Here is a 20,869-nt window from a genome sequence, read left to right on the forward strand (position 1 = left end):
GGGTAATATTTAATTTGCATAAGAATTTTCCTCCTGGATTATCGAAGGGGCTGAAAGCAAACACCCCATTTTTTAAATGAGAAACTCAATCCCATAGAAGTGAAGCTATAGTCTCTATCTGGTCTTAGCTAAAGCATCTTCAGGACAAACTATAAATTGTGCCATATCAATCAATGGAGTGTTGTTTACATGGTCATATATTCAGCAGAAACTGACTAGAAAGCATCATTTTTTTCTCCTTTGCTGTTGCAAAGATAGATCTTGTGGGATGAATTTCAAACAAATGCCACTCGCCCTACCAAGGCCAGCGTTTTGCAAAACAGTAAAAATGCTATTGCTGCCTTTAGTATATTTCAGTTCTTTTTCCTTATCACTTTTCTTTGTTCCTGGTTTTCTATTTTGACATCTAACTTGGAAGAATTCATTGTTGAACTTCTCAATAAATTTTACCCTCAGTCAGATGGATACTAAAAATGTTAGGATTTTACTTGATCCTGATGCTAGAGAAATCATAGTTAAAAAATATCCCCATCCTTTCAGTGTTCTGGGAAACTGCTAAGTACAATCACACACACACACACACACACACACACACACACACACACACACACAAATGCACACACATACATCAAACGTGTATAATACATCCTTCCTTATAGAACATGTGAGGTAAAGTCCTCTGTCCATTCCTTCTCATAAGATTTGTCTATTAAAATGACAGTAGAATCTTTTCATCTAAGATCCATGGCTTTATTCCTAACTACATTCTATATATTATCTTTATGTTCACATATAATTGTAACTCTCACTTCTAATTGAAGAAGCTTCTCTTTGCAGTAGATGAAGAGCATCACAGAAATTCGCAACAGTCAACATGCAGAGAACAGTTGACTTTGGGATGCCCAGCACTTATAACACATCAGGAAGTCTGTTGTGAGTTTGTGCTTTCTAGCTGTGACAGGAAAGCTTTACCTATGGACCCTCAACAAAATAACTACTTAAACAAATCTCAACAATATCAACACCATTTAACAGTCCAACTTAGATGCGAAAAATCTCAAGTGACCCAACACTAGACAAAGAGCTACAAGCAACTAGCAACAAAGGATGTATCTAATACCAAGTGGTAAACTCTACAAACATGCATGCAGGTACCACTGAACAGAATCAGCATGGTATATTCATATGTTGGTTCATTATATGCATATGTAACAATAAAGGTTAAATAGTAGAAGACTGTGAACTTGGCAGGGAGTGGGGGTTGGTGGGTATGGGCATTGTAGGAGTGTGCAGAAAGAAGGGGAAAATGATGTAATTATATTTTAATTAAATACAAAATCTGTGATTCTCTTGTTCACCTGAGACATGACCTTTCTTCTATTGTCTGACTGCTGAAAGAGCATATTCAAGGCATCCATTTCCTGTTCATTGTTCATGAATAAATAGCTGAGATTAAAATACTTTGTTCATTTAAAAGAAGTTAGTCATAGACACAAATGTTCCCTGTACTGCTAACTGACTGAGTGACCTAGTCTTCTCTTGGTTGCAAATCAATTCCTACATGTAAATCATCCCACGTGTGTCTTCTCCACTCCTTTAAAAGTCTAAGGCAAAACCTCCCAGTGGCTTAGCTTAAATACAATCCATTGCCTTAGTTTCACTGTTCTTGTCTTTGAACCTTCCATGCTGAGAAGGTCTTCAGCAATTCAGATGTTTATTTTGTGTTATGTTGTCACAATAATAGACAAGAAAACCTTGGAATATGGATTTAAGTATCCTTGGTTTCAGAACCAGTTCTCTTCTGTGATCTTGACTTTTCACATCCTTAGTTTCTTTCTTTTTTAAATGATATTTATTGAGTTCTACATTTTTCTCTGCTCCCCTCCCTGCCTCTCCTCTCCCTGCTTCAACCCTTCCCCAAGGTCCCCAATTTACTCAGAAGATCTTGTCTTTTTCTACTTCCCATGTAGATTAGTTCTATGTAAGTCTCTTGTAGGATCCTCATTGCGGTCTAAGTTCTTTGGGGTTGTGATTTGTAGGCTGGTTTTCTTTGCTTTATGTTTAAAAGCCACTTATGAATGAGTAAATGTGATAAATTATCTTTCTGTGTCTGTGTTGCCTAATCCAAAATAATGTTTTCTAGCTCCATCCATTTTCCTACAAAATTCAAGTTGTCGTTATTTTTTCCACTGTGTAGTACTGCATTGTGTAAGTGTACCACATTTTCCTTATCCATTCTTCAGTTGAGGGGCATTTAGGTTGTTTCCAGGATCTGGCTATGACAAATATGCTATGCTATGAACATAGTTGAGCCCATGTCTTTGTGGCACTATAGAAGAGAAAGTGGGAAGTATGCTTGAATGAATTGGCACAGGAGACCACTTCCTAAATGTAACCCCAGCAGCACAGACACTAAGAGACACAGTTAATAAATGGGACCTCCTGAAACTGAAAATCTTCTGTAAAGCAAAGGACATGGTCTACAAGATAAAACAACAGCCTACAGAATGGGAAAAGATCTTCACTAACCCCACGTTAGACAGAGGTCTGATCTCCAAATCATATAAAGGACTCAAGACATTGGTCATCAAAAGAACAAATAATCCAATAAAAAATGGAGTACAGACCTAAACAGAGAACTCTCAACAGAGGAATCTAAAATGGCTGAAAGACACTTACAGAAATGTTCAACATTTTTTAGTCATCAAAGAAATGCAAATCAAAACAACTCTGAGATCCCATCTTACACCTGTAAGAATGGCCAAGATCAAAAAGTTGATGACAACTTATGCTGGAGAGGTTATGGGGAAAAGGGAACACTCCTGCATTGCTGGTGAGAATGTAAGCTGGTACAGCCCCTTTGCATGTCATTATGGCGATTTCTCAGAAAATTAGAAAACAGCCTTTCTCAAGACCCAATAATACTACTTTTTGGTATACATCCAAAAGATGCTCAATTGTGACATATCCTCATTTTCTCCACCTTTAAATAACAATGCTTCATTCCATCTTCTTTAAGATTTAAAAACTATGTATTATAGTTATTACTAGTTTTATTGGTGGATGTAACATGATTATGGTCTAAGTGAAAACACTTTATTTGTTCTTATCTCCTCTACTCTGTTTAAACTAATTGTTTCATAATGTTTCTAGTTAAATGGTAAGATTTATAAAGTTTCAGTGTAGTTAGTATCTGCTCAAATACAGTTTGTTCAATTGTAGATGTGCATATTGCATGATTGGTAGATAACCTGGTAGATTCAAGTTTGTTGTTGACACATGCTACAAGTTCTAGCATGTTTTTAAAAATCTTACCACACTAAATGTGGGTAATAAGTTCCCCTTCTTCATACATTTAGTTTACCAATTGGTAAAACTCCCATCTCTTAGTGTAACACACAGACAAACATAACTGTGGAATAGATTCTACTAGAATTTAATTTAAAAACCACTGTTTTATTTATTCATGACCTTTTACCATAGCATTAATCAAAAAACATTAGGTGATGAATTGGAAGTGGATGGAGCCTCAGTGTTATGGAAGGAAAACACTATTTCCAAGAAGAAAAGTTTATACCAATTGGGAATCAGGATATGTAGTACTTAATAAAATGTTAAATATGTTAGAAAAACTCAAGTATTTTCCTATCTTTTAAACCAATAAACATTACAGCTATGTTAAACAATATTCTAGGAACTGTGATATGCATACGTTCTATTCATGATTTTATTCAGTCTTTGCTAAAACAAATGGAAGGTTCTATTCACTGTCATCTTTGTACCTAATTCAGTTTTTTAGTTACTTGAGTTTGTAGGACCAATACATGATACAAAGTTATGTCTGTCTGACTATGGAGTCCAGGTTCTTAACTGCAGTGCTATAATGTTTGATCTTGAAGATTAAGGGAGACAATGCAAAAACAACAATCTAGTTGTCAGTTTTATATGTTAGAGTATAAATCATTAATACAAGATACTAGAAATGCATTCTTAAAGGAATCATTTGGTCATTTGAAAATATCTTTATATTGTATTACTTCTTCTGTGTGGTTCCATTTCATATAGACATAGCATTTAAAAAGATCTATGCTTTTGATTATAATATACAGCAAAAACCTAACATAACAAACCATGATATTAGGTTATAGTTAAGGCTGCGGCTGTTTGGGATCCTAGTCTGTTTGGATGCTCACCTTCCTAGGCCTGGGGGGAGGGGGGAGGAACTTGAACTTCCCACAGGGCAGGAAACCCTGACTGCTCTTAGGACTGGAGAGGGAGGAGGAGAGGAAGTGGGGGGGGGAGAGGGAGTAGGGGGAATGGGAGGGTATTGGGAAGGAGGGGAGGAAGTGGAAATTTTTATAATATAAATAATAATAAAAAAACTAACAACTTGGTATACATGAGATCAGCTGACCTGACTCCTGAGATTTATTGTTATATGCATAGATTAAGGTGTTTCTTAACCATCAACAGAGATGCTTCTATTTGCAGTAGATAATAATTAACACTGAGACCCACAACTGCTCAAGGTACAGAGGATAAGTACTTACAGAATGTTCAGCACTAAATGGAATATTTATATTACATCACTTCCTCCAAGGCTCAGGGATCATTGTAGAAGAGGGGACTCAAAGCGTCTAAGAGCTGGAGGCAGTAGACAATTACATGGAAACTGTTTTCAGACTTCACAGGACAGCTGCACATATGAACTCACAGCAATTATGACAACACATGAGACCAGCACAAGCTCCAGCCAGACTAAATCCGAACGTGAAAGGGAAAGTGAGCATGACGTCCCTTCCTTAGCTGAGCAGCTAAATTTCTTAAAAGTGTAGGCCCTACTAAGTCGACCATGTTCCAGCGGAAGATCACACATCAATAAATACATGATAAGCATTAAATGGAATTCAATGGGTGCTAACGATTAGAAGGATAGAAATTTGGGAAGGTAGGAAAAGGGGTGGATCTGGGAGGAAACGGAGGAGTGGGTGAATATGATCAAAACACATTTACAAAATTCTCAAGAACTAGTAAAAAAGTCAATAAAAGTCTGTTTTATATACAATATATAATATATATACATAGTATAATGTATATTATATATATACATAATATAATGTGTGTCTCTCTGTGTGTGTGTGTGTGTGTGTGTGTATAGCATAAATAATAAAAACCCAAACACCAGAAAAGCAGGGCAGCCAAACCACTAGAGAAGTCTTATCTCTACCAAGACTGGGCGACCATAGACTAAACCTCCCTCTCCTCTCATTTTGTACTCCCTCTAGTGCTAGAATAAAAGGTGTGTGCTTCCCTAGAACTGGGATTAAAAGTGTAGGCCACCACCACCTGAATTTGTTTCTGCTTAGATCTGCTGTAGCCCAGGGTGATCAGGGTGATCTTGAATTCACAGAGATCAATCTGCCTCTGTCTTCCAAATCCTGGGATTAAAGGTGTGTGTCACCATTACCTGACCTCTAGTGGCTTTAGCTTTGCCTCTGGAATTCAGGCAAAATTTATTTACTAAAATACAAATAGCATGCCACTATGTATTTAAATATGCCGTAGATCTGTGCTCTATTTATCTTCTCCCCTCCTTGCCTTTGCTGCTCTTTCTTCTCCTTAAATAGCTTCACTTCTGATTTTATGATATATGAACACAAAATTATGTTCCTTTTAAAATAATATTCTAGTAATTCTTTGACAATTTAATAATTTTATCACCCTTACTTCCTTTCTTCAGCATCCTCCCATATCTATCCTCCATGCCTTCACCTTCCCACAAATGCAAATTTATGAGTTTTCTTTTCTATTTTCATTCAGTCCAAGGTGTGCTGCCCTATTGTCTTTAGGGATGGGGCCAGTCCTGGAATACTGATGGCCTACAAGGGGTCACATATAATGCTATTTCTTAGAAATATTATGAAATTTGAAGTTTTCCATGTTTGTTTTTATAATTGAGCAGAAATATACAACAATTTTCATTGGGCTCATTTCAAGGGAAAATGTTTATGCAGCATCTTAGCTTGCCAATGCTACACAGTAAGATGCTGTAAAAAAAAAAAAGAAAAGAAAAGTTAAGAGGACAGGTTCTGAGATCAGTCAAGTAGTTTCTAGCTTTTTGATCATGAGTAAATCACTAAACCTCTCTTTGCCTCTGTTTATCTCTTAAAACAGGAAGCACAACGACACATCACGATTTGATCCCCATAAAGCATCTGTAACAATCTTGGATGTAGTATTATTTAGTAAGTTTTAGACTGCAGTTTTAACCTAGTTTCTGGAAAGGAATTATGAGACATTCGAATTCAAATGCAAAATTGAATCTAAACTGAGGACAACCATGTGCTCATCTTTTGCTGTCCTGCATTTTACATTTTCTTTAGACAGGTGTTGCAGATTTTCACCATGAATGACAAAAAAGTCCCTAGGAAGATAATGCCAGATGGTGGCTTTTATGTCTTCACATGTGAAGGAATCAAACAAGAAGAAAGATAAAAGGAAAAGTGAATAAAAGAGGTGGGGAAGAAAAGTCTGAGCCTACTCTAGTACTTCCCTTGTCCGCTTCTGAGCCTTTTCCTTCAACCCTACCCCCTTACAATGGTAACAGTGAAACTTCCGGAAAGGTCAGTCCTGGGTAGAATTAAGTATTCTGAAATGAGATTCAAGTCAAACTGAAGTGTGAATTGAAAATTATACCAAAAGTTTTATCTTCATTTAACTTTAAGTATTCACTTTTACTGAACCAAGGGGCAAAGCAAAGTTATCATTCCAAAAGCAGAATAAAAGAAAAAAACCTCAAAAATACCCACCCAAACCAATGAACCAGATGTAGAGAGACTATTAAATCAAAAAAGTGCAAAACAAACTGACTCTGTATTTAGAGCTAGTGAAGCAAAATAAAACTTATTGCCGAAATTGTGACTTTCTTAAGGGTAATGTTTGTTTTATATATTTATTTGCTTAATTTTATCTTATGAATAGAGAAGAGTTGTGTTCTCAATTTCTACTTTAAAATCAGACATACAAAATATTTACATAGCACAAGTACCTCTGCATTTAAACCTGTTTCAAGGGAAGTCATAACACAAAGTTCTAATTATTTTTATTTGCATATTAAGACTAAAGTCACTCATTCTGACTTGGAAGTTAGGAGTGTGAGTATTGAGTCATTTATTTAAATAAGTCTCCTGGTTCATGCTCATGTTGGTTACTTTGAACAATTCAGGACTCGAAGTAATTTTCTTTCAACTAGGAAGAATTCATGTTTCCAAACTAGAAAATAATTCATGCTTTCCCATTTTGTTATAAACATTCACCTTTACACGAGGCAGAAACTGCCTTTACTTATTATAAACAGAAGAAATTTCTATATACCCTTTGTAAAATGTTATATATAAATAAATGCTAGCCTAGGACATGAGGGAACTTAATCAAAATCCCATGTTGCTTCAGGGTAGTTATATGTGAAATGAAATTTTCATTGTATTGAAAGTTCCATTCTATAAATATTTATTTATTTTCAAAATTGCCAACATATTTGAAAAACTTAATTCGTTTATACTCAAAGCACTGGAGAAAAAGAAATTTGCTTCACAAGACACTGACATGGGCTTTTACTGTTGATGTAGGGGAGTTCTTTCAAGAGATAATGAAATTTAATGTGAAGCAAAGTCATCTCAGATATGGTCCTAATAACTTAATTAGGAAAAAAATAATCAAGAATCCATCAATCATTTTAGTCACTGTACCTTTTTTCTCTGATTTGTCAGAAACTTTTCCTCCAATGGGAGAGTAAGTAGTGTCCATGGACTCGGTCCCTGTGTTCCCATTGCTAATTCCATTCGCATAGATCTGTCCAACTGGTTGCAACTGCCACGTCAGGCCAAACAAGTGCACTGCTGCAAGAAAACAAGCGTATATTAACTTATTCTGACTCACTTAGAAGGCTGCTAACCCAGCTATCCTTTTTCCACCTGAAAATGATGGAAATAGTGGCTTTTTAACTAACTTAATGGACCAGAAGTTTTAAATCTATATCAACAGATATAGTTCTTTTCTCAAGCAACTGGTGCTAAAACACCGAGGCAAAAACTATCCAAGAGATAGTTTTAGAAACTGGAGGATTATTTGACCAATTACAATGGGATTGTTCTTGACTCCTCAGGGCTGTGATCTCATCTATTTCCATTTTCCTTGGTCATGTAACTCTAGTTTGCTTATGGAAACCACTGCAGAATAATGTGGATAGGAAAAGACCAACCCAGGAGAACTTCCTTATGACTGACCCAATTCAATTCAACAAATATTTACTGAGGTCCTAGTATTCATAGGCTCTTCATTACTGATACAGGTGTTAAAATCTAGATGCCTGTTAGGGAAAGATTTGGTAGTTTTATAAATGTATAATAGTCATAATATTATGTAGAAGAATTGATATAATGTATGCTTAATTTTCTAGCGGAAGCCTGAGATCTTTGGTATTATCATTGTGTGGGAATTTGATCACATCAATTTTGGATGAAAATATTAAAATATAAGGAGTTTTGTGCAAGGTAATGTGGGATCATATATAAAAGCACAATGAAATATGAATGTAGCAAAATCTTAAATTTTGACTTGTCCTTGGGAAAAAAACCAGTTTGTAAGAAATTATTTTGAATATATTTAAGATTGTCCATGATAACATCTGAAAATAATATTCAAAACTTAAAATCAATCTAAATATTTATCAATTGGTGTGTAATTACCTGGTGATACATTAATAACACAAAATTATATAGTTATTAAAATCGCACTGAAACTGTCATACAGCATCCTTGGAAATAATCATGAAGCATCAAATGAAAATACCAGGCTTCCCAAAAGTATGAATTATATAATCTGAATATTGTGAATGTGTATGACTGCATACACAGGAATTCATATCTTAGAGAAAGAATGTGTGGAAGCAACATGTTAAGAAGTGTTTGGGAGCTTATAGAGGATTTTAGTTTTCTCTTTATGATTTCTATATTTTTCTATTTTAAAATAAATGGATTAAAGAATAAATAAGCTATATTTGGCTAGATTGACTTTGTAATGAATGATTTTTACAAAGGAATTACTAGTAGAGATAAATATTTATATTTGTGTATGCTTTGAAGAGTAACAGAGACAGGCAAGGATGAGGGGAGGGTTGAACAAAGTATTAGTTCACAATGTGCAGAGTGGGTTTGAAGCAAAGGACGTTGTTTGGGTTCATTGGAGCTTAGCTATGGTAAGTAAATGCAGAATGGTAGCGTTAAGGCCATATTTTAGAAAACTATGGGTGCCACGCTTAGATATTTGCATTTAATTTACTAAGCAACATAAATATTAATATTTCCTGAACAGGTGATATGTTAAGCTTTCTTTAGGGGGTTAAGTTAGATACAAATGGGATTATTGAGTGTTTTATGGAAATAAATGATATCATCAACTTATACAAAAAGATAGATCTAGTCACAGTGCAAAACAAAGTAAATTGAGAATGTAAAATATGTATCAAGAAAACAAATGGGGTGGGCTTGCAGCAATGTAGGTGAGAAATAGTTCCTCAATTCAGTTAGTGTCTTAAGAGTGTCTCAGTTATTTGCAGTGAGAAATCAATAGCGGTTCCCTAAGAAGAAACTGTAGGATGGCGGCGCAGGCCTTTGATCCCAGCACTCAGGAGTCAGAAGCAGGTGGATCTCTGTGAGTTCGAGGCCAGCCTAGTCTACAGAGTGAGCTCCAAGACAACCAAGGCTGCACAAAGAAACCATTTATCAAAAGACCAAAAACAGATGATAATAAAATAATAAAGAAGAAGAAATTTTAGATTTAACAAAAACTCTTGTACTTAAGGCTCAGGAAAGATTATGGAAGAGGGAGCAGAAAGAGTATAAGGGCCAGAGGACCCAGGAGTTTGCTGTGAGATTGTCTCCTCATAATATCATGCATGTACATAGGTGTACGAAGAGATCATGGACATATAGATGAGCTAATTCTAAGACTAATTAAAAATGGTTACAATTTAGAGCCATAATAACTGATAAAATGGTAAATCCATTAAAATATTTATGGGATTCTTTACTTAGCTTACAAGTGGTTGGAGCTGCAACTGTGTTTTATAGATGACTAATTGAACAGATGGTTTGAGGTGAGATGCGAGGAAGTAAATGAATTCATCCCGAGAGAAATGGGTTTTCAAGGACTGATGTGGCGTCCAGAAACTTAAGCTTATACAGGAATATTAAAGCTAGAACAAGATTGTAAAAACGCGTGCACAGAGGCAACAGTGAAGTTCTGAGAGTGAATGAGGCCACTGAAGAGACTGTTAGAATAGAGCCTAGGGTAGAATCTCTTTTTTCAAATACTACCAAAAAGTGAGAAAGAAAAAGTGAATCTTTTCATAAATCATCTGATATTTTTCTTGATGTTATTAGGGAACCTGAGAGGATTTAATTTGTACTTCTATCACTTATATATATCACAGGAGTGGGTTACTGAAAACAGAGACACTAGCCAAAGATCCCATTAAAAAATCATCTGTCTACTTTTAGTTGGAGCTAAAAAGATTTCTAGCATCTATTTTCTACTTTATATTTAAAACTGTAAAGCATTTAATTGATTTCTCCCTTTTCGCTGGATTTAAGCCAGTGTATCTTGATGATTTTCTCTTGCGATTAATGGAACTACTGAAACCAAAGGATAAAGGTTTTAAAGAATATATGGCATATTAAAAACACAATATTAGTGCCATTGCTGAGATTTTCTGGCCAAAAGAAGTGAAGTTTGATTACTATTTATTAGTATCTTAGAAAGGTTTTCAGGCTCTCCCCAAAAATGTATTATTATTGATATTACAAATCATATTGAAAGTTGTTTCATTTCCTTGGTTCAATTATTTTTGTGAAATTAGATTGACCATTTATAACAGAAGGCATAATGAGTGTCATTTTGAAGACGAAGAGAGCTATTTTGTGTACTTTATTTAAGTTCAACCAGTTTCCTGAGGGCATAAGAAAATGAGGGGAAAATACATGTGATGAGACAGTCATTTTAAAATATGTAACGAGGATTTATCTTTTACTGTCAGAAGAAATAGGCAGATACAGAGGTAAGAGCACATTCAAAAGAACATTCTGTGACAGCAATGAAGTTTTATAATTTTAAGTATATGATATGTTTTCCAGGGAGTAAGTTGTTTAGGATGTATATTGATGTGACTAAATAATGAAAGTTAATTACTTGCTCCAGATCAAGGGTACCATCACAAAATGACTGACCTTTTCTCTCTTCTAAATTGAATTTTTATATGCTGAGTTGCGAAAGGAATCCAAACAGTGTATTTATGTGAAGAATAGACTGTGGTCTCTAAAGAACTCCAGAGTTTTATTAGAAACAATCATAGCTTTCCCATATTAAGGCAATCAATAAATGTATGATGATTTGTGCTATATATCAATATGCCATTAGAAAGACTTGGTAGTAGTTTACACATAGGGATTATTTTTGATTTAAGAAATATTTTTAAATATGTGACAAGTATGCTGGGGATGTTGGGGATACAGACAGAAAATGGATGAAATTGGAAATCATTATATTAAGTGATGTAACCTACACTCAGAAATAGAAAGAGTTCATGCTTTTTCTTATATGTGGATTCAAGGCTTGAGCACACACACACACACACACACACACACACACACAGTTGATATGGATACTATATGCAGACAATTTATGTAGCCTAGTAAGTATGGACTGACTGACTGACATCCTTGAAAATAAGATAAATTTTTAAGTTATATTCATATGTAGTTTACTTAATAACTGCTTTATGCAAGGAAAGTTTTTTTATATTTTAGTGTTCAGAGTTGTCCAGAATTTAAGTGATGACTTAAGATAAACCAAGAAAAATATATGGCATAACATAAATTATAAAGCTGAATTTTTATGGAACCAAAGAAGCACAAATCAGATATTTTGAGGAAGTTAAAAGTTCCATGAGGAAAAATATAGGTAAAGGTGTGGACAGTTAATAGTTTATGTTACAGGATCCAGAATTGCCTAAGAGGCAAGTCCTGATAATGACTGTGAGGAATTACTTTATAAATTAGCCTCATAGTATACTTGAAGGGATTAACTAGATTAGGTTAATTGTGGCTGACATCATTACAAGTAAGAAAGCTGACACCTAATATTCATCTCCCTTTGCTTCCTTACTGCAGATGCAACGTGACTGGTTGGCCTCTTACTTCTGCTATCCTACCTTTACTGTTACAATGGAAAATATCATCTAACAGTCAACATCTTCTGCCTTTATATCATTTCTGCCCATTTGTTTTATCATATCAAAAGGAATAGCAGCTAACACAGGGCAGTCAGGAAAGGCTTCTCAGAGGCAATTGCATTTGAATAAGATGGACCAGATGAAACACAGGTATCTAGAGCAGTGGTTCTTAACCTGCGGGTTATTAACCCCCTTGGATTGTATATCAAATATTCTGCATATCAGATCTCTACAGTATGGTTAATATCAGTAGCAAAATTACAGTGCTGAAGTAGCAATGAAATAATTTTATGTTTGGGGTCACTATTACCTGAAGAACTGTATTAAAAGGTCACAGATTTAGGAAGGTTGAGAATCACATATGTAGTGCAAATCCTTCTAGATAAACAGAGTAGAGATATAAAAATCTTTGAAGGATAACATGGAATCTGCTAGGAGCATTAAGTACCTAATGTGAGGCCAGTCAGGAAGAGTGGGAGAAAAACTCATATACATCTTTACTGCTCCCATAATTCTGTTATCTCAGTGGTCTAACCCACTTCACACACTGTCATCAATAAACAAGAAGTGAATGGAAAGTGACAAAATTTAAAATTTTCAAGTAGTGCTCCAAATGAGTTAAGGTAGACATAAATATAGTACTTGATTCACAGCAAAATATTGATGTATACATAAATGTACATACTCAGGGACTATCCAGCTAAATGTGGGGTACAAGTTACTTTGTATTTTACTGAAATCCACTGACTAGACAGAACGTGTGTGTCAATTCAGATAATCTTAGAGTAATGTCTTTTCACCAGATGAAGAATGACAGTTCCTAATGGTGCTTTAACAAATGTTCCCTGCTGCTCAGCACTATACGATTTGTAATTATTAGACTTCCTTTAATTCAATTGTAAAGAGCTATGCCCTGAAATCACAAGCTCACTACAAATTTAAGGTAACAAGTTATTTCCTGTTGGTAAATGTACTCCATTGAACAGCACCGGCCTAAGCAATTCAGGATGCATTCCCCATATCTAAGTTTAAAACATTCCTGTAGGCTGAGCAAGCTATCATCCCTCCATAAGAAATGGCTCCAAAGAGCCAGATCATGCACTAGGGATAAATACTGGTTCCACTGCCAGTGGTCCCACAAACTGCCCATGCCACATAAGTGTCACCCACATTCAGAGAGCCTAGGTCTGTCTTTTGCTAGTTCCCCAGCTGTCAGCCTGGGGTCAGTGAGCTCCCATTTGCTCAGCCTAGATAAAGGGAGGAGGGCCTTGATCCTACCTCAAATGATGTAACAGACTTTGTTGATTCCCAATGGGAGGCCTCGCCCTCTAGGAGGTGATGGTGGTGGGATGGAGAGAAGGTGGAAGAAGTGGGAGGAGGGGAGGAAGTGAGAACTGGGATTGGTATGTAAAAATAAGACCATTTAAAAAATAAAAATGAAACATTCCTGTAATCTTGTATCTCAAGAAGGCTGAATCCATAAGCAGAAATTCTTTCCTTGTATATTTCTATAGAATGGTCCAAGTTACTTCATATATATCTTTGCAAAGTATGTTAGGACATTGGACTTTGTCTCCCTTAAGTGAGCCTGGCAGTATCTAGCAACATAAACAATAATGCTCCCTCATTCTACTACCTTTTAAGAGATGCATATTCCTCTGCAATGATCAAACTGCAGAAAAATTCTACAAAGAGTTGTGAGAAATAAAAACTGGATAGGTTAGGTTTGTGTTGTCCAGTAAGGGAGTCACTTGATGTATGCTTTTATTGGAGATCTTAGAATTTAGCTAGTCAGGGTCAAAGGCAATATAAAAGAGAGAATGTAAAATGTCACCTTTGTAATTATATATCAGTTACATATTGAAGTAATATTTTGGATACATTAGGTTCAATATTAATTTTGCTAAAATTTATTTTACTTATTTCTTTTTATGTTTTAAATATGGCCACCATAAAATCCTAAATCACACGTGAAGTTCAGATTATACTTCTGTTGAACAGTGGTAGCCTCTACTATCTAGAATAGTTCACAATGATGTGCTTCTTTTAGCATTATATCATTGAGTTTGCTGAAGTATTTTGAAAGTATCTATTGATATATTTGCTTTAAAGGGTAGGAATATTATCATCATCAATTTTCTGTCTCTGGTTCCCTACTCAGTACTCAGTTGCTAGCATGTACTCCATTATCCATTACTTATGAAATACAATTATAACTGGAATGTCAAGATATGGCCAAATGTGAAGCAATGGATTGAAGTTATCAGGGTCACCAGACACAACCGGGAAATCCATACTTCCTCACACCGTATGGAAGGTCAGGAACCATATGGAAGACTGGAAGAATCAGAGGTCATTGTGGCCCAGAAAGAAAGATTATTTTCTGATCATAACAGAACTGTTGCACTCAGGAGCCTATGGCACCTCTGGCTGCCCACACAAGCCTGCGCAAGATCAAGCCCATGAGGCAGAGTCTCTAACAGAATCTGGAGTTTGCTAGTTTGGGGCTAGGTTGTCTGGCTAATAAGCCTCAGCAATACTTCTGTCTTCATTCCCCAATAACCTGAACTGGGATTATAGGCACACATGGCAGTGCTAAGGTTTTTTTTTAATGTGGAAAATGGGAATCCAATCTAAGGTTGTCTTTCTCACTCAGTAACTATTATTGTCCTTAGTTTCATCTCCTCAGTAAAATTGTATGCTTTTATATTTGTGAAAAATAAATTTGAGGTTCTTAAAAACAGAAACAAATTTCAAGTCAGAATTAAAAGGATTTATACTCTGAAACATAGACTGGAAGAAACTAAGGAGGCAAAGCAATTCAATGTAATATGGGATCCTAGATTGGCCATTTTGAAATAGGAAGAATGACTGGTTAAATGGAGATACCTGTATTGAACCCTGAACTCAGCTAAAAGCACAATAGCTAATAGCACCATGCTATTGTTAAATTCTTACTTTTAGTGATTTTATTATGCTTATGCAAATTGCTAACATTAGACGCAGCTCTGTAACATGTATAGCAGAATTTATACATTTTTGTCTTTTCTGTGAGCCTAGAATTACTGAGAGAGGGAGGAAGAAGGAAAAAGGGAGAGAGGAGAGAGAAGGGAGCAAGAGGGAGAGGGAAAGAGACAGTGACAGAGATAGAGATACACGAAGAGAGTCACACAGAGAGGAACACACACACACACACACACACACACACACACACACAGGGAGGGGGGAGAGAGAGATTAAGCAGTGTGCCATCACCAAATTCCTGACTTATAGGAACATACTTTGCATATCTTTTCCCATTTCTACCTTCAATGATTTTAAGATAGTATTTAAAATCAACCCATGGTGGGGTGGGTATCATTGCATGTTAGAAATAATCAAATCATTTCCCAAAGATATGAGCATCAAATATATATGAATGAACCATTGAATTACCTTGATGTGCTGACAAGGAAAGATTTACATGTCAAATGTTGCAGAACAGGGCATATCCTGTAAATCTGTTTAAATAGTAAACACTTATCTCTACATAAATAAATGTGCAGAAACACACTGAAACAAGGAATACTAAAATATGGTTCTTCATAATGGAGAACTAGAGAAACCCAAAGGTACTTAATATTTTTGTATTACGGTTGCAATCTTTTGACAATGATAGATATTCATATATCGCTAAGTAAAAATATTGTGTACTAAAGAGTACCTTTGCGAAGTTGAATGGATATAGGTATCATTTTATTTTTACCTTTTTTTGTAGTTGCTTGTGTCTAAAATATGAGTTTCAAATATTTTAAAAATATTTTATTTTTAAAAGTGGAAAAGTGAGTTTTAAAATTTCAGATATGTACTGAATTTATATAATGTTCCCCATTCATCTTCCTCCAAACTCTCTCAGGCTCCTCCTCACTCCCTTTCAAATTTGTGAACTATTTTTCTTTAATTATTATCATTACACACATATGAATATATGAACAAACATACAAATACAACTTGGCCCATGGATCCTCTAAACCTTCTCTTCTAGCTCAACTCCACTATTTGTATCATTTGCTGAGACCTAGAAACACTTTCTACCGGAAACCGTCAGTGCCCACCCCGGCCTGGGACTCAGATCAGTGCCTCAAATAGCCAACATCAGAGTAACTTCTTCTTACAGGTGATGAGAGCTAACACAGAGACGCACAACTGGACAGCGTGCAAAACCAGAGATTTTGGCGCACTCAGTCCTAAATGGGATGTCCTAATCACATCTCTTCCCTTAGTGTTCAAGGAGCTATTCGGAGGAGAAAATGGAAAGAAAGAACCAGAGGTGCTTGATGACTCCAAGGAATAGTGTTCATCAACCAGAAACAATAGTATTGATGTGTATGTGAGTTCACAGAGAATGTGGCAGCAGGCACATGACCTCTACAGGTTTAAGACAGACTAGGTCCCAGAAATGAGATGGGGAAGTGAAATTGGCCTCCCACTCCCAATCAAGGAATTATTTTCAGCTGACACCTGTTAGCAAAGGAAAAAATAGTTTTCTCCCATGGAGTCTCTCTGGATATATTAATCATGCTCAGGGCAGGCCCCATGCCTGGCAGTAGATTGCCAATACAAAACAAACTCAATGGTATTTGGTATGCTTTAGAAATTTTGTCTCAAACTGCTTTGTTTGAGTATTTTTTGTTTTTGGTTTTTGGTCTTTTGCTTGTATATTTTGGTTTCTCTCTGTATATATGCTTATATGTATCTGAGAGTTTTGTATGAGTTTCTTGTTTTTTGTTTGTTTCTTTGTTTTTTGTTTTTTTTTAACGAGATAATGAAAAGGCATAGAGTTTGGTGGGTAGGGAGGTGGAGGAAGATCTGGGAGGAGTAGGGGGAAGGTAAAGCACCATCAGAATATATTGTATAAAAAATTCCTTTCAATACAAATTAACAAGGAAATTCAAAAAGAATATTGCTATAGAAATAGATATATTTCAGCACTGTCATTAAAAAAACTAAATACAATTTGGTGGTTCTAGTCAGTGTTGCTCAAATGTGTGTCTTTTTAGGGCTAAAGGCTTGGTTTTGCATAACCATTTTAGGGTACTCCCCTCTAGGGAGGACCAATTCTCTCTCCTTCCCAGCAGTTATTAGCAACTTATGTCTCTTCATCTAAGGGTGGGGCCCCATGAAATTTTCCCTATCCACATTGACCTATCAACTGATGAACAACTGACCAGGGGGTGTCTAGTCTCTACTGATACATCTACAACCCAGCTCCTCCACCCAAGGCTCAAGGAATGCTGTGGAAGAGTGAATGGAAAGATTGCAAGCACCAGAGGACCAGAAAGCCTGCTGCAAGAGAACTGTCTTCTATGCATGATAGGGAAACTGTCTCTATGACATTTCAATAATACGATTTCCTAAACAATACCTCAACAATAAAGGTGTAATAGTTTCTTTTATTTACTAATGTTAGGTGTATGTAAGTGTGTCTGTCTGTGTATCTGTGCCTGTGAGGGCATGTGTCCACGGAGGACGAAAGTGGGTGGCAGACCCCTGAATCTGAAGTTACAAGTGATTGAGAAACACCTGACGCAGATGTTGGGTACTGAGCTCAGGTTCTCTGCAGAAGCAGTAAGTCTTCTTTACTGCCGATCCATCTCTCCTGCCTCAGGCTTTAAGCATCTTAAAGGATCAAAAACATTTAATGATCAAATATGAGTAATACCAAAATACATAATCAGAACTCTTGATTGTAAATGGACAAGCGATCCAAAAGTTTTGTCATGGAGTCCAGAAAATAAAGTTTACAAGGTCTGAAAAATCTTCAAAACATCTGAATGAGGAAAGTTGTGTGCCAAAAAAAAATATTTGTAGATATTTCAAATGACTTGACCATATTTAAACATTTGAATCAAGATACATAACTACTTTCCATGTCGTCTGTCTTTCCATGTGTTGTGTTGATTTTCTTACAGATGACACTGGGTTCCCTTTAATAGCAAAGGAAACAATCTTTTAGTCAAATATTTATAAAGGAAACTTAAAATTGTAATTTTTAAAAAGTATGCAAATATGACCTTGCTTTCAAGAAAGCTATCATTAAGAGGTACTATGGAGTTAAACCCAGGGTTTCATGCATGTTAGGTAAGCACTCTATCAGTGAGTATTATTCATAAACACCAGAAACCAGTCTTGAATCTTCAAGTTAACACACAGTCAGCCAAGGATGTTATTTTTATGTGCTGCAAGACATTTGGGTACTGTTTTCTAATTCTCTTAATAAATAAGCTTAGACTATTTGAAATCTGTATCAACAATAAAGTCTGATTATCAAGATTGTTGTCACAGAATAATAGCATGCGGCACTTCCTCGGGATCATTTATTTTCCCATTTTGTCAACATTTATTTACCCATTTCTAGTTCCATTACATATTTGTTTCACATTCCTTCAAACTAGGGAGCACTTCAGCTTTTGTCCTTTACTTCCCAAGCTTATTAAAGCGACAGCTACGTGAATGTTGGACAGTTCCTTTCCTGAAAAAACACACCAAGTACATTACCCCGATGGTGACCCCTGATGACTGCTGGCTTTTAACTGAACTCCTATGGGAAACCATCTCTTCAGACCATTGCTTCAGTGGACATTTTTGAGACTAACAGTTTCTGCGATATGGAATATCACTGTAAATACAAATGATACTTGAATTAAATACAGTGATTGCAAACACTATAGAAAGCAGGTTATCTTTCCATCTTAAAGCAAATCCCATTTTTATTATGTTAAACATCAAATTGGTATACGAGTGAACTATAGCCTTTGATAAATTACCTTCCCATCTTAGTTTTATCCTGGTAATAACCAGATTATATGCAAGATTGAAAACCATTAGTTTTCAGTGAAGCATTTTTCAGGAGTTAAGTATGGGAAATAATACGTGTTTATTTACGGCTATCTTATTTTACCTCAACAATGTCGTTTAAATTCTTCTTTTCCTGGGGTTATGCATATATTCCTTTTACTGAAAATATTATCTGTACCTGTATACATAATGAAAATAAATAAAATTGACTTAAGCCTACTTAACTGGCCCTTTTTAAAAGCAATTTCAACGTAGTCCATAAGGCTTTGGGATTTCTTTCAAACAATTTTTGAAGTCTAAACATATGTTGTGCCAAGTATAGGTAGTATTTCTTCTTCAGGAAAGGACATCATTATTTTTTTAAGAGAGGAATGAAAATAATTTTAATTTCAACCCATTACAGTACTTAAAAAAATGCCTGCCAAAATAAAATAATATGATTAAATATCAGTTAATTCCAAGACAATGAAGACACCTTTCTTGTTGCTCCAAGTGTTTCTCCACTTTACTCTCTTAAATGAAATGAATTATTCTCTATTGCAGCATGTTGCTTTTATTCCCCCTTAGGAAGGTCCTTGTTCTATGCAATACCCAGGCTAGAAAAGATTCTATCAAAGTAATAAATCATTCTAATATCCCAGTTCTATGTTATATTATCTTAAAACTTTCATTTACTATGTATTTTATATTTTCCCATCCAAAGCTGCAGCAATATTTATAAATAACACGTCTATTTGGGTGCCTTATCGCAAGTTTAATATATGATCTCCATTTGCGGTTGCATAACGGGCACATCTATGTAGCCCTTATCAGACAGGCACAGTTATTTAGTGCTTTCATCTCACGTCACAGCACTAATAAGTGTTCTCTAAACCTCCAATCTTATTTATTGACTATTATTATTTGCTTTGTGAATTTGGGGAGAACAATGATGGACTTTTCTTTAATTTCCTGAGTAATGAAGCAAAAATTTCAATTTAGTCAGGAACCAGCAGTTTTGATTGTCAACATTTTTCATTCATTTCTCATTTTAATTCATTTTTAGCTCAATGAATTTTTCTTTCACCATGACCCAAGCTGTTGTTTATAATATCATTATTGATGGTGGGTATCTTTTAGATTCCTAATGTCCTTTCCTCTTTTTCCAAGCTTGGATACATATTGGAAATAATAGTCAAGTTTTTTCAGAAAGATACAAACTAAAATGTCAGCTGTGGAGATTAAGAAAGACTTGTACATTTCTATCTCCTTATTGATTAGTCTTATATATTTTTATATTTAAAAGTGGAAATTTCTTCATTGCTTTATGTCTATAATATTTGTTAGTGGATGCTTTTAAATGCCTTTCTGATTAATGTGTTGAATGTCAGTCTACTTTTTGCTTTTTGCTATGCATACTCCTTGTTGCCCATTAACTCATAAGGGACTCCTCCCTCTGCCACCCAAGCACTGGGATTTTAGGTATATGCTATCAAACCAGGCTATGCTTTTTTTTCATTTTAATATAGAGGAATTTGAGTTTTTGAGAGAACTCCAGTTGTAATCTTTGCATGGGTGTATATCAGAGCTAAAACACAAACCTTTATCTAACTTTCCAATTCCAAGTTAAGAAAGACATTCCTTTATCTTCTTTCACCAAAAATTTTTATAACTAGTATTTTTTTCTACATCGTCACCATCACTGGGGTTTGGAAGTTGTAGATTTTGTATTCCCTTTCTTAGAATATTTTCAGAAAGTAGAGC

At 35.4% G+C, this 20,869-nt stretch overlaps 1 protein-coding gene across 1 annotated transcript in view; it reads right to left on the reverse strand.

Moving 5' to 3' along the window:
* Positions 1-20,869, reverse strand: part of Tenm1 (teneurin transmembrane protein 1) — an 819,764-nt gene that overhangs the window by 289,870 nt on the left and 509,025 nt on the right. Inside the window, exon 8 of the mRNA XM_085684917.2 lies at positions 7,749-7,898. Within this exon, the coding sequence (XP_085541043.1) occupies positions 7,749-7,898 (150 nt within the window). The remainder of the gene's footprint in view (positions 1-7,748; positions 7,899-20,869) is intronic.

Source organism: Myodes glareolus, chromosome X, assembly GCF_982192425.1.
Source record: "Myodes glareolus chromosome X, mMyoGla1.1, whole genome shotgun sequence".
Lineage (NCBI taxonomy): Eukaryota > Metazoa > Chordata > Mammalia > Rodentia > Cricetidae > Myodes > Myodes glareolus.